The 13187-nt window shown below is 56.3% G+C and overlaps 3 protein-coding genes across 3 annotated transcripts, besides 1 other annotated feature; 1 reads left to right on the top strand and 2 right to left on the bottom strand.

Annotated features, from left to right (window-relative positions):
- Window positions 1-48: 48 nt before the first annotated feature.
- CYME_CMR491C (hypothetical protein) lies at window positions 49-1734 on the top strand (the record flags this gene model as incomplete). The annotated part of the gene is made up of 1 exon (XM_005538628.1): window positions 49-1734. The coding sequence occupies one exon, from the start codon at window positions 49-51 to the stop codon at window positions 1732-1734; it is 1686 nt and encodes a 561-aa protein (XP_005538685.1).
- A 1684-nt stretch (window positions 1735-3418) lies between these two features.
- CYME_CMR492C (similar to MAP kinase phosphatase) lies at window positions 3419-6148 on the bottom strand (the record flags this gene model as incomplete). The annotated part of the gene is made up of 1 exon (XM_005538629.1): window positions 3419-6148. One exon carries the CDS (start codon window positions 6146-6148, stop codon window positions 3419-3421), a length of 2730 nt encoding a protein of 909 aa, XP_005538686.1.
- Window positions 6149-8845: 2697 nt separating this feature from the next.
- Window positions 8846-11236, bottom strand: CYME_CMR493C (GATA transcription factor; the record flags this gene model as incomplete). Its single annotated transcript, XM_005538630.1, has 1 exon — window positions 8846-11236. The coding sequence occupies one exon, from the start codon at window positions 11234-11236 to the stop codon at window positions 8846-8848; it is 2391 nt and encodes a 796-aa protein (XP_005538687.1).
- A 487-nt stretch (window positions 11237-11723) lies between these two features.
- Window positions 11724-13187: part of a sequence feature (repetitive element) that runs on past the window's edge.

Consider the following 13187-nt stretch of genomic DNA (forward strand, 5'->3'; position numbering starts at 1 on the left):
AACAGTGCGTCGTTTCAAGCGGTTCACAGGACGCTGTCAGTCACCAGAATGGAGAGCGCCAACCAGCGACCAGCAGGGGACGTAGCAACAGATGCAACGGCAACCCGTACACCGCTGTCGTCGAACCTGTCTGCGGAAACCGCGTCTCCGGGTACGGCACCAGCAGCGCTGCACCCGGAGACTGCTGGACCAGAGTCCGCTGTTTCGGCTTCAGAAGCCCTGGACAACTGGCGCAGACGAGTATGCAAAGCACTACACAAACTTACGACAGCGGAGTCGATCTCCTCCATAACCTCTGGGCTTCAGGTGCATAGAGGAAAGCTTGCAGCCCTCGCAGACCTACTCGAGGAGCTCCACTTCATCGAGTGCTGGGTACACGAGCTCGCCCTTCGTCGCGAAGCCGCACGCCTCGCATCCGACTGTGCTTCACCGGAGCAGTCAGCAACCCGCGAAGAACCGCTCGTTATTCCCGATATTCCAGCGTGTTTTGCCGACTCCCTCCTGAACTGGCAGGGCATATTCACGGAAACTTGCAAGCCATCACCGCTCGACATAGCCCTGTATACCTGGCGAACATGTTTCGGAGTTCTTCTGGCGGCTGCGATCCAGCATGCAGTCGCTATCGATGGCCACGCGCTGGTCCTCGATTACCTAACCTCCTTCCTGACCCGCACTGGCTACTTTCAACAGAGCGTCTGCAGCGCATGCCTGGCGAAACAGGCCACCACAACGCACCACCGGATACACGGCTGGCAACCGCTACTCGATATGGTACCAAACGCGCTCAATCTCTGGGAGACGACGCAGCTCGTTCAGCTTCTGCTTTGTATCATGCGAGGGTTCCTTTCCCTGTTAGCCATCGAGTGCGCCGTAGCGACACTGCAGCTTTGCGAGCAAATTCTCAAGCGACTGCAGTTGCTGGCCGGAGAAACCGGTATACGCGCACCCGACACCGCCGACACCGCCCCGCGTGCGGAGATTTTCCAGGTACCCGACGAAACACCAGAGTCGATGATCCAGAGTCAAGAGCGTCCACGCGAAACGCTGCCCATTCCAGTGGCTCCCGAAATGCCGTCCAGTGCGTCCACGGGGGAAGCGCTGCCAGAGCGCACGTCGTTCGAAGCTGTCCCTGCAATGACCTCCGATATCGTCCAGGGGCAAAGTCGAATAGCGCAACCCGCTCTGGAAATGACCGTGCAAGCGTTGCGGGCATTGCTGTTGTTTCATCGCGGCCTTCTGGACGGTATGCGCGGTGCCCACGAGGACAGCATTGATGCCTTCGATGCGGCAGTGATTCTGTGTGAATCGCTCGATCATGGCGACTGGGCGTTAACCCCAGAATCCGAAGCGATGCTGCCGTCGGCAGCGGTGCCCAGCGGCCTATTCCGTACTGCACCTATTCGGGACTGGGTTCGAGTTGCCTACAACAACAGCGCCCTCTGCAGTGTGCAAGTGGAAGATCTTGCGGATGCTCTGGAGAAACTTGATCAGGCGAAGCGTTTCTCGGTTTCAGCAGCGACGGCATGGCTATCGGATCCGTGTTCGTTAGGACGCAACGAGGACGTGGAGCGCTCTGCGGAGATGCCGCTGCATTCCGAGGAGCACTGTGTGCATGCCCATTACGCCTGGGTTGCGGAGCGTGTGCCGTGGGAGCTGCAGCCTACCGACCATAGTGCGGCCCTAGAATGGTCCTCGGTTATCCAGCAATTCGAGGATACGAGTCTCAGACGCTGACCTCATTCCCCAGGCCGTGACTCCATCTCTGAGACGTTCACCTCACTCGACGGGCATCAGAAGCATCCTGGTGCGCAGGGCACTTCATGTTGATGATTCCTATCGCTGTGCTTTAGGGGTCTGGATGCGCGACCGCTTCGCGAACCTGCACCGCTCGGTACCGTTTGAAATGATCACGACGTTCTGGTCAAGCAACGACGTGTGCAGCGGATCGCCAACGCTTTGGAAGAGCGAGCGAGCGAGCGAGCGAGCCAGCTACGTCCATATCGAAAGAGGGACTGGACTAGGTTCACGTGGCTGACTCTGGCGTGCACGCTCGAGTTTGGACCTATTGACATCGTTGTGAACATCAGCATGTTTGCGACGCTTTTGTAACCGTGTCGTTTTCCCCACTCTTATATCCGACTGTGAAAACATTGGTCTGTCTTTTGACGCCAGATGTGTTGCCGTCAGTCGAAGGACGTTGATGGTCGCGTGCAAGTCCCGAATGCACCGCCATTGCCTCTTGTCGACGCTTTTTATGAACAGGCGCATGAGGAGATCTTCGCTTTGCTTGACGGTTTCATTCTGTTTGCAGACAGCCTCGGTGCACGCTTCGCAGCAGTGACACTTTGCTGCGGTCCGGTATTCGCAGGCGTCCACCTGACCTGGTCTCTCGCCGGCCGTCATAGTTGGTGCGTAAAAGCTTGCCTCGTCGCTCGTTACGTGCCTGTGACGGGTACAGAGGGTGCCCCTTCGACGCTGTCGTCCGTTTTCCGCGCCCGTGGTGTACGCTTCGATCACCGGCTTCTTCTGGGCGATGCTCTCCGCGCGAGTACTCCGTCTGCCGCACACACGCGCACGCGTTTCCGTTCGTGAAAGGATTTGTGGAACGGAACCCGTCCGTGATGAAAGAAGAACTGGAAGCACAATCCATTCTGGAGAGCAGTCCCAAAAGTTCGAACTGTCTTCGCCACCTTGAAGCGATTGCCGTTATGACTCAAGCCCGAATGACTGCCAGACACGCTCCCATGCACACCCAAGAGCTGGGCACGTCTCGGAGCATATCCCGTGATACGTTGCATGCTGGAGTCGAATGGCGTCTCGTCAAAGCGTAGATCCCGATGGAGACGAGTTTTACCACCAGAAGCGATTGTTTCGCAAGTTCATTGAACTTTCCGCACGAACCTGTGAACAAGTCGTCGAGGGACAATGGCTCGTGCTTTCCATCGTGCATTGCGCGGCGAGTACTGATGCAACCACAAGTTTATTTCGAAAAAGAACGATAAAAAACTTGGAGAATGCCTGAAACAAGCGTGCTACCCGAATGGAAAGGACAAGTCTTAAACCCATTCCGAATGTATTCGATATTCATAGATCGCATACCTTACGAAAGCTTCATTGAGAGCGTCGTAAATCATCCTGATTTCAATCGCATCACGATTTCCAGCTGCCGAGCATCTAAGCAGCCACTCCGGAAACAACTCTCAAGGAATCCGTAGAATTTGATTTTCAAATGCCGATTTTCGGCACTTTACAATTAGGAAAATACTTCGAAAACAGATATCGCAAGCCAGGACCATACCGAACACTTCACTACCCGGTTTCTTTCTCTGACACGGTTGTAGCCGCAATACTGAGGTTTCGAATATCGAGCGCATGCCTTACTAACGTCCTCGCAGTTGCCTCCGTGCATCGATACCCACTAGATGGCGAAAGCAAACCAGCGACTGAGAACCGAACGACTGCGATGCAGATGCGCTGTAAACTCCTCGGGTTCGTGGTATTCGAATACAACGTGCAAAGGCAGGTTCGGGATCGTGTACAGTGTCAGCATTTCAAAGGAGTTTGTCGCTTGTCGTGTCTTCAGAGCAAGTTCCAGCTCTCGTTCAAGCGTCTCCCACATGGCAATTTTCTCGTGGATCGAGTCCACATAGAGGCACTCGGTTATGGCAATGTTCCACGCCAGGCGCAAGCTGGCATACAAAAGCTCCACCGGGGCACGCGAGCCACACCAGATGAAGAGACGCGTATCGCCGAGCCATTCGTTCTCCTCGGGACGCACGGCAGCCAGTGCATGACTCGGTGGATCGTGCACCATCGATTGGGTACCGACCGAGACCGAACGGCGATGTCGTACCCGATTGACTGGTTCAGCGGCGGGCTCTGGAGCTGAACCCGTGGGATACCGCTCCAGAATGGAGTCCGCCAGACGCCCTAAGAAGGTAGCGCTGAACGGTGTATGCAGCACGTAGCATCGATCGGAGGCGATGCGAATTCGTCGCTGCAGTTTGCCGGTGTAGAAGCTGTGGCATCCCGACGCTCGTCGTACGCTACGCTGCGTAGTGGCGGCGTCCTGCTGGGCGCCACTGCCAGCATCCAGAGCACCGACGCTGTGCGGTTCCCCGGAGCGCTCTGTTTCATGCCCCGGGGAAAGCGGTGATCGGAACGAGCGCAACAGCAACAGGTATCGCATTCCGCGGTGACCTGTGGGACTCGGCATGCCGCGGTATTTTTCGAGGCGAAACAGCCGTAGCTTGAGCAGTTCATCAACCTCCTCGGGACGCAGCAGCGTGCACTTATCCGATGTATGTGGTTGCGTATCTGCAGGACACTCTGTTGATGAACCCAGAGTCCACATCGAAAGCAGGTTCGTTAGTCGGCTCGTGGAAAACTGGGAGATGCAGCGAAATGGTGCTGCGTTTGCTACCGTACTCGAAGCGCGGCCAGATGAGGCTCTCTCTCCCGATGGCATTCGTTGTGCATAACCGCAGTTCGTCGCAATGGAGCGCTCTCTGACTTTGTGTTTCGCAGCTTCTCCGGTAGAGGCAGCGCCATCACTCGCTGTTGGCGACGCTGCAGACGTGGGCATCGAAGGCTCCAGTGCCCGATTCTGGTGATGCGTCGCCGCGAACGTGTTCTGGAAGAGAGCGTTGCGCGCGGTCATCGCAGCGTAGGCAAAGTCTCCGGTCTGGCCAAGGAGGGCGTTGCGCATTGCGGCGCGGTAGCGCCCAATAAGAATGCGAAGTTCGATCTCAGACAGTGCATCCAGAAAAGCCGCGTTCGGGCAGGCGGTTGGTCGAACCCGCAGCAGCTGGCGGACGGCCTCCTCCAAAGGCCAGATACTTTCCCTAATCAGCAGGTAAGCGAGAGCGAGTGCACTCGACCGTGAGATGCCTTGATAGCAATGAATGAGAACTCGCCCGCCTGCTACTCGAGCAGCGTCTATGAAGTCGCAAACTGGATAAAAGAGTTGCATCATTTCTTCGGTTGCGAAGCGTTCATCCCGATCCTGGATGAAGAGCGGCAGATAACGGAATTCGTTTTCAAAGAAATTCGGCACTTCGAGTCCCGAGGCGTTCACAATATGCGTGATGCCGTGGTGCTGAAGCAGAGCCGCATTGGCAGCTGGTTTTCGCCCACTGACGCCTAGATAACTGCGAACGAACGAAATGCTCTCCGACAGGTGCTGCACAAGGCTCGATACGTCCTGCCCGGATACGGGCGTTACGGGTGGTAACGTTGCCTCCGTATAGCCTGCAGCTTTCCCTGAAGTTGTGGACGCGTCCGGTGTGAGCGATTCCGGTCGCCCCGACGCTGCGGTCGCGTGCAGCCGAAGCGGCGACCGACTGCGAAGGCGGCTCACCCAGCCCAAGGATCCAGCACGCGACCGATGGCCGACACCATTTTCAGTACCGTAAACAGACCGATTTCCAGTCTGGGATGACCGAGGCTGACCCGAGCTCGTTCCCGGAGGTGACAACGGTTGGGCTGCATCCGTGCGACGTTCAGTGCTGCAGTCAGCGTTCGCGCGCTGCGCTGCCGGGCAATCGGGACTCTCGGATCCCGTGCTGCACTTGGTTTTCCGAGTCTCGGCTTCTACCTGCGAAGCCAAATCTTGCCACCAATCGTCTCGTTCGCCATTGGATCGAGAACGGCTTCGGAACCGCCTTCGTGTCATGTTGCCCTCAATACTCCAGCCCAGTTCAGAGAGAAAATGTTTGGATTGCTGTTGTTGTTGTTGTTGTTGCTGCTGCTGCTGATCTTCTGCGGCCGGTATTGCAAAGCGTGCGAGCCCATCTTCGTTTGCAGCACACGATCGGCTGCAGGTCGCGGCGAGTTCCGAACGATAAATCGGACATGTCGCCACCGTGCTGAGATCCAAACTAGGCAGGCTTGTGGGTGTTGAGGTTCGACTCCCCAGTGAGCGCGCGCTGTTCAAGTCCTCTGCGTGTGAAGCTCTTATCGGTGTCGTCGGAATTACGAGGGTATCTGGCTTTGCATATTCGGCGGAGAAGCGCACCTCACTCCCGTGGCCTAGCTGTGGGCCAGTCCCGCGTTGCGAGCAAGAATGACAGGGTCGTGCATGGGCGTCCGGCGTTTTCGGCAGCCCGAAATGTTTCGCGTGCTCGCCGCTCTCCAGCAAAGGACACATTGTGCTGGACTAGGCGTCTGTGAGCGACCACGCAGAACTCTATCACCAGCGCAAGATCCGCGCCAAGTATCTGGCCCAGCGCTGTAGCAATTATATCCGCAAGAAACACCCTCAAAAGCTCGTTCAACCAGGCTCGGCTGGGTGCCACCTCAAGAGCGCCCTGTGAGCGTGTACTGCCGTCGGTTCGCACGGCACCAATTGCCCCTCTACCGCGGGATCCCGTGTCTCAGAATAGGGTCCGAAGTACCTGCGTTGAAAAGTCTGAGGTTACTTTCACCTCAGCGCTTCGCTAACTCGGTGAGCGCTCAGAAGAGGCGCTGCGGCGTTACCGCTACGAACGTGGTCCACCGCGAGGTTCGTGTTCCCCCTGAAGACCGTCTCGACGAGCAGCCAAGCTCGCGTTTTCGTCTCTCCAAGCAACGTAAAGTTTCGCCCTCCAAAACAGACAGAATACCTCTGCAACGAGGCTTTGGCACGTTGATGAATTCCTTCACGAGCGTTTGCGTTTCAGAGCGTTCTGCACAGCACCAGCGCTATGCCCCGGAGTACTTACACCACACGAAGGCGTTTGAGCAAGCGCGAGCACAGTCCAAAACTGGATCAGGCACTGCTTCACCTGACAACTCGACGATGCGCGAGATGAAAACGCTCGGTTCCTGAGTCGATACCAAACGAAAACAAAACCTGTACGCGTTGTGCTGCCTTGCCGCGCTACAAACAGTTTCGGATGCGTGTTATTCGGGGCGAGGCGTCGTGCGCCCAGCGTGTGACACGTGTCCGTACACACGCATCATCGCTTTGGCATGGACATGCGCGAGGTACGATGCAACTGGGCGAATTTTTTTTTGTTTCACGGAACGTTTCCATGGATCAGGGATTCCAGATTGCGGGATGCGTATTGGTATTCGGAAAATGAGGGAAAATGCTGCATTCTACGTCCAAGTTCCATGACCAACACTTCCTCTAGGATATACTGGTCGTTTCGTACGTTCTATCGTGCACCGTGTACCTGCCTTGCTGCACGCGCCTTGGCGCGTATACCGTTGGTGCGGATGCAGTACGGAGACAGAACGGGATTGGCGTGCCGATGAGGGCTTCCGCTCGAGGAATGTTAGACCCGATACGGAGTCAGAATTCATTATGATTCTGGGGGCCTGCAAGTTGCGCAGACAGAAGTACTTTATGCGACAGCGCGAAGCGAGATACTAGGACTCAACTGCGACCGGGGCGACGTCCAGACGCAAGCTACCCGCTCCTAGTCGCAGAAAGAAGTGCATTTCAGACGAGTTGCTGAGATACCACCAAAGTACCCGCCATTTGTGGAGCATGAAGCACTCCACAGACAGACTCGTGCGGCTCGCGGGACTTTCCATTTAAAAGGTGAATCTTCGACAATACGGGATCCTTTTCTTCCCTGCAACGCTTGCTGCAGAGCTGGGAAGAAATTGCTCTCTCGTTGCTAGGTAGTAGTTCGGTTCTGTTTGTTTTTGCCAGTTCTTCGACATGGAGCGCAGCCCTGATCGCACATCGCCGATGGCAAGAGGCGGTATCTGCGCGACCAGGTGTGCCTCTGTGCTGCATGGTTAGGGATACTGGTTGCGCAAATGGCAAGCAAGTTGTTGTCGCTGTTGCGTTCAGACCGACGTCTGCGTGCTCGCACTCCCACACCGGCGCATGGGTATGGTAGAGCATTTTCCAGTTCCGTGCGTTTGGAATCAACAGTTGATTTAGGAAGTCGTCGCAAGTACCTACATTGAATGCAGAAGCAGGAGCAGGTGTTGCTGGTTTTGGGAGCCGCCGTCCGACTCCCGCGAGCGCCTCGTAGCACCAGGTCTTGGACCGTTGACGCAAAGGCACGGCGTGATTTCTCTGCGGCAAGAGCTGTCTGTCGGGTTTCGGCATGCCGGGCACACTGGACCCTAGCCAAATCCGGACCGGGTCGGGACGAAGCTCCCGTATGGCGCACTTGTGTCTGAAACGGTCTGCCTGCGCATCCGGAAACGTTCTCGTTCAGCTGCGCGTCATGTCCAGATGATACCGGGCACCCGTCGAGCCGCCACAGAAACACGTCGTCCATCTGGGCACGCTTCAAGAGAAATGGGAATGTAGAGGCTGCTAAATGCCAGAGATAGCGCGCATTTACGTCCTGTTCCCACGAAACCGAGATCTATGCCGCGTCTTTTCCTTCTATCTCACCCGAAGGCACAACGTTCCAGCGGGTCGGATACGTCCGTGATACCTCTATCGACAAAGAGAACGCGCGAGTGCCACGGTAGGCGCGTATGAACCGTCCGGAAAAGAAGATGCGGACCATCCAGTGGCAGTCTGGAGCCTAACACCCACCACCTCAATTGCATACAACGACGATGACGGCTGCCAGAGGCACCCCGACCGAAACTACTTTTCATCAGTGACATTGCAACAACGTATTGGCCGTCCCCAAGGTATGATACAGCAGCAAAGCGGGTCCATTCGCAACGCGCACACGTCCTGCACGCACGATAGCCACGCATCGCCCGTGCGGCAACGGCATCGGATGCCCGCAGCAGCGCCTCGTTTGCCGGATCGCGCGAAACAGGCCCTGGTGCACTCCCATATTGTTCTATTTTGTCCATGCGATCCTATGTGCGTGCGTGCGTGCGTGCCGCTCGACCTTATCCATGCGATCGGATTCGTGTGCGCGCGTGTATGTGCGGCTCACGCCCGCGTCCGCAGTGCAGATGAGGATGACGATTCCGAAGTGCTCGCGCCCACGCTGCGTTCCTGATGCATAGAGACTGTTGCCGTAGAGTCTCTGTGGCAGGAATGTACCGGGTGCAGTTGGCACACGGTTCGATGCTTCGCGAGCGCTACCCGCGTATCATATGCGAACACACGAACGAACTCGTCGATCGCAAAAGTATTCAGTTCGTTGAGAGCGTACATGTTCCGAAACGCAGCAACGGCCCGACGGTAAGCGCACGGGTCATAGTAGAATCCCTGCAAGGCCAAGGAGTGGGCTCGTTGCATATCCAGCCTACCGTGCACGGCAGCAGCAGTCTGTGCGGAGCAGATTGAGCATGAAGCCTGGTCTGCCACAAAGGCACGAATGTAGGCCTCCTCGCCGATGCCGCAGCACACATCCGGTGGAAATCGAGCCATTAACGCAGCCAGTCGATAGACACCAAGGGCGTACAGCTTTGACAGCGACTGATGCGCATTGCGCACCAGCGCAATGATTCTGCTGATGCTCGGAATTTCACGCGTCAGCGGAAGTGGCGGTATCGAAGCAAGCAACTGTCCAGCATGTTTGATTTCCCGAACGGTTGGCGCAAGCTCCTTAAGATCGGTCAACACGGGGCGCTCACCGTTGGTCCGCAGGGACGGGTGCGTCCACAGCGACGCGGCAGGCGCACTGCCGTCCGCCAGCGGGTGAGCAACAGCATCTGCAACTGACAATGCAGACGGCGCATGAGGTAAATCCCCCTGGTGATGCGACGCTTCGGATGCAGCGGATGCAGAAGCATTGGTCCTCCCTACAACCTTTTGTATTCCGGGTGTTTGCTGCGCAAACTGCTGGCAATGCGTCAGCGATCCCCTCTTCTGCTCAGCCTCGGTGCATTCCAGATGATTTCCTTGGAGCATGCGCTCGCCGCTGCGATTCCGCGCTGCTGAGCGCGCTGCCGGCGCCATAAACAAAGGTGACCAGGCCTCCTCTGGTTCAGTGCCCTGAGAATCGGTTCGCGAGCACCGCCGATCAACCGTTGCCGTCGCGCTTGTCTTGAGGCATACCCGCGAATACGGGTCCGTCATGTCAACAACGCTCGATTCCAGATTGGACGCATTTGTACAGAATGAACGATCGTTCTCTTGAACACAGAATCCGTGGACGGCGGCGACCATGAAAGCCTCTTCAGAAGCGCTCATCAACCCCTGTTCGCGTGGATGCGTTCCATGCGATACCGAAAAAACGGAACAGGCAGGATCCCCGACGTTTCCGGCATAGATGCGCGATAAATCTTGATCCATGCGGTGCGTGCTTTCCCATCCGGGGTATTCGCCAAGCACAAAGTTTGCGTCCGTGGACGCAACCCGCTCGTCTTCGTTATCTTCGGCGGCGATCGTGCGATGGCTCACTTCACCGTAACCCGAGCTGGCCAGGGGCCATGCTGAAAGCATTGGCATCCGCTCCCCCAGCCAGGCATCCTCAACATTGTCGTATAGCGTCTGATCCGCCATCAGACGATGCTCGCTCGACACCCCAGAGTTCGTGGTATTCGCCTGGTCATCCACGACAACGCTGTGGCAGCGATCCCTTGGCGATGAGTGCTCACCTTCATCGGCATCGTCCCCTTCTGAAGGAAAACAAGTCCAGAGATTGGCTGGGAGTCTCGCAGATGCGTACGTTGTTTCTGATTGGTCCCCTCCCGGTACCGCCTGCTGATACTCGTGTAACGGTGCGAGACTGACTGCCGATGCGGAGCGCTGGAGTCTCCCGAATCGAGCTTGCTCGCCGCTGACGATGGGGCCCCTGCGACGCCGACCGCGACCCGGCTTACCCACGCCGCTGAGAGACCATGAAGCATCTCCAAACTGTGCCCAGGAAGCGCTCCGTGGAAGCGTATGCGTCGCACCGCGAACAGATACCCTAGTCTGGCTTCGGCTACGGGCCAGCGAGCGCTCGCGCCCTTGAGGCTGCGTGATGCGGCGGTTCAGTGTTGCAGGTGTCGCACGACTACGACTGTTTTGAGCGCCAGTGCCGAACTGGCGACTTCTCCCAGCAGCGGATCCACGATCGGCTGCTTTGCGCACCTCATCTGTTGTCGGTGCTGAAGACGTTTCTTCCCCGTCCACGATCGGTCGCCGGTTCGTGGACGCACCCTGCGCGAAGCCTTTTCCGAAACCCCGGGGTGCCGCACTGCCACGGGTTGCGTTCACCGCCAAATCTCCGTAGGAGTAGGTCACCCCGTCGATCACAAGCGCAAGCTTCCCCTTCTTCCACTTGACCCCACAAGCGTTGCACAGTGTCTTGGCACCCGTAGGTCCCGCCCGCCACAGGGGCGTGTCGTTCGTCGAGCACGATATGCAACGCAAACTGTTCGAAACCATAGCCGCCGTACACGCACAGACTCAAACAAACGCTTCGTTTTGATCGCACGCGGTACGGCAACGGCCGAAGCGAGCCCAGCTTCGCACGAAACGAAGAAGTTTCGGTGGCGTCCGCCGCTTACCAGCGAGCAGCTCCGCCCCCAGCAATAACGGACGAGTGTTCGTTGCGGCTTGTAAGGTACTTGTTAGCAATAACGACCGCAGCAACACAAGGATTGCGCAAAACCCGGGACCCTGAGCAAGCACAACGCTACCGGCAACGAGAAGGCCGCGAATCCGACGCCGCCACGGGCGATATTCGGAGGTGGTGGCGGCTGCGGCCGCCCGCCGTTGCCAGGATTTCTGGCGGTACGCCTCCCGGTCTACTTGGACTAGGCACCTGCTGCTGATTTTGTTTTCTGCTTATATGATATCACCTTAAGAGGTTGCCCGACAAAGCTGGCTCTCATTAGCTCCGGGGGTCGCTTAATCATCAACACGCATCTTTCTATATTGATAGCGGCGTTAAAGTCTCGGTTCACAAACTCTATACGTTGATTGCCGTCGGTAGTTGTACTCACCAGTGCGAGTAGTCCAGGAACTTTTGCCCTGCTTTCCATTTGCTGTTTGGTCAGCGCTCCGTACTTTTTTATATCCTCAGAGTTCCACTGGCACTTTTGCATCTCGACCCTTTGGATTGTACACCTCGGCTCGTGGTGTGTATGTATGACGTTCGGAACTCATCTATCGGTATTGTGAGAAAACGGTGTGCGTACTCGTTGTACGCTCGTGTCGACGGAGCGGGCGTAGACTCTTTTTCGGACGCCCAGTGCCCTGATCCGTACGCTACTATAAGCCTTTGTCTCTCGTCTTCGTTCAGGGCACTCAACTGGTTGAAAAAGTTGGCAAATGCACGCTGCTTCCCATAGTATAAGTTCATGTGCTGACGAGCCCACCGGGCGGCTTGGTATACTCCTTTCACAGCTCCTCGTCATGAGCAGCGCGAAGTGGTATGAATTCTCAGAGGGCTCGAAAGTTCGCTCCGCGACTCGTCATTTTGCTGAACTCCTCCCTGCTTACATCGAACTTCGGACTGATCTCTTTCATGATGCCGTAAAGGGCTGCGGAGTCGATTGTCACAAAATGTGCATTGATCTCGCATAACGGAACGACATGGAAGCGCTTACCCGGAAACGCAGCCATTCGTTTCTCCGACTCTTCATTTGCTTGCACACCTGGTTCCATCTCCGCCTTGCGTTCGAGTTCTCGGTCCAAAAACACGAAAGGGCGCAGGATTAGGCGATAGCATCTTTCTTCATCTTTTTTCAACGCTGGCATCTTTTTGTGCTCAGTTGACAAACCCTAGGACCGTGCGGCGCTCTTGGATGGCCACATGGAGTAGAGAAGCTTCATTCCTTCTCCTGCGTGACGTCTTCCTGTCGACGAATTCGATCTTCTGTTCATGCTGGCGATCGTCCGAAATGCCATTGATGATGGTCCGTATCCTTTTGCGAGAGAGGCGCGGGTAGAGTCCAAACATGGAACGTATCATGAAACGTTCGAGGTTCATGTTCAAATGGTTTTTCAGATTCGTGAGACACTTTTTAGACCCGTATTCATACATATTATCGTGACCCCTGTATCGAGTACTGTTGGAGCGGAATTTGGCGTAATTTTCGTGGAGGCCCTGCACTCGCTCATTTCTCCTCGACATTTCATATGTGCCCAGTATCAAGTGGCGAATGAAGGTCTTGTTGAAAAATTCCTTCGGAATCTCGGTTGTTTCCATATGCGTCACGTCGCGATTCGTCTCCCACACCAAATGCACGAGTCCTGAAGAACCGTTTCGAATGCTACTGGAGTAGGACGCCACACGCTTTCTGATAGTCTCGTCCATCCTTGTCTCGTACGGATCCTTGCAATGTCCAAGAAGACAGGGTTTCACTACCATCTCGATGCACTGTCGTCTTTC

The sequence above is a fragment of the Cyanidioschyzon merolae genome, chromosome 18, assembly GCF_000091205.1.
Source record: "Cyanidioschyzon merolae strain 10D DNA, chromosome 18, complete genome".
In the NCBI taxonomy this organism is placed as follows: Eukaryota; Rhodophyta; class Bangiophyceae; order Cyanidiales; family Cyanidiaceae; genus Cyanidioschyzon; species Cyanidioschyzon merolae.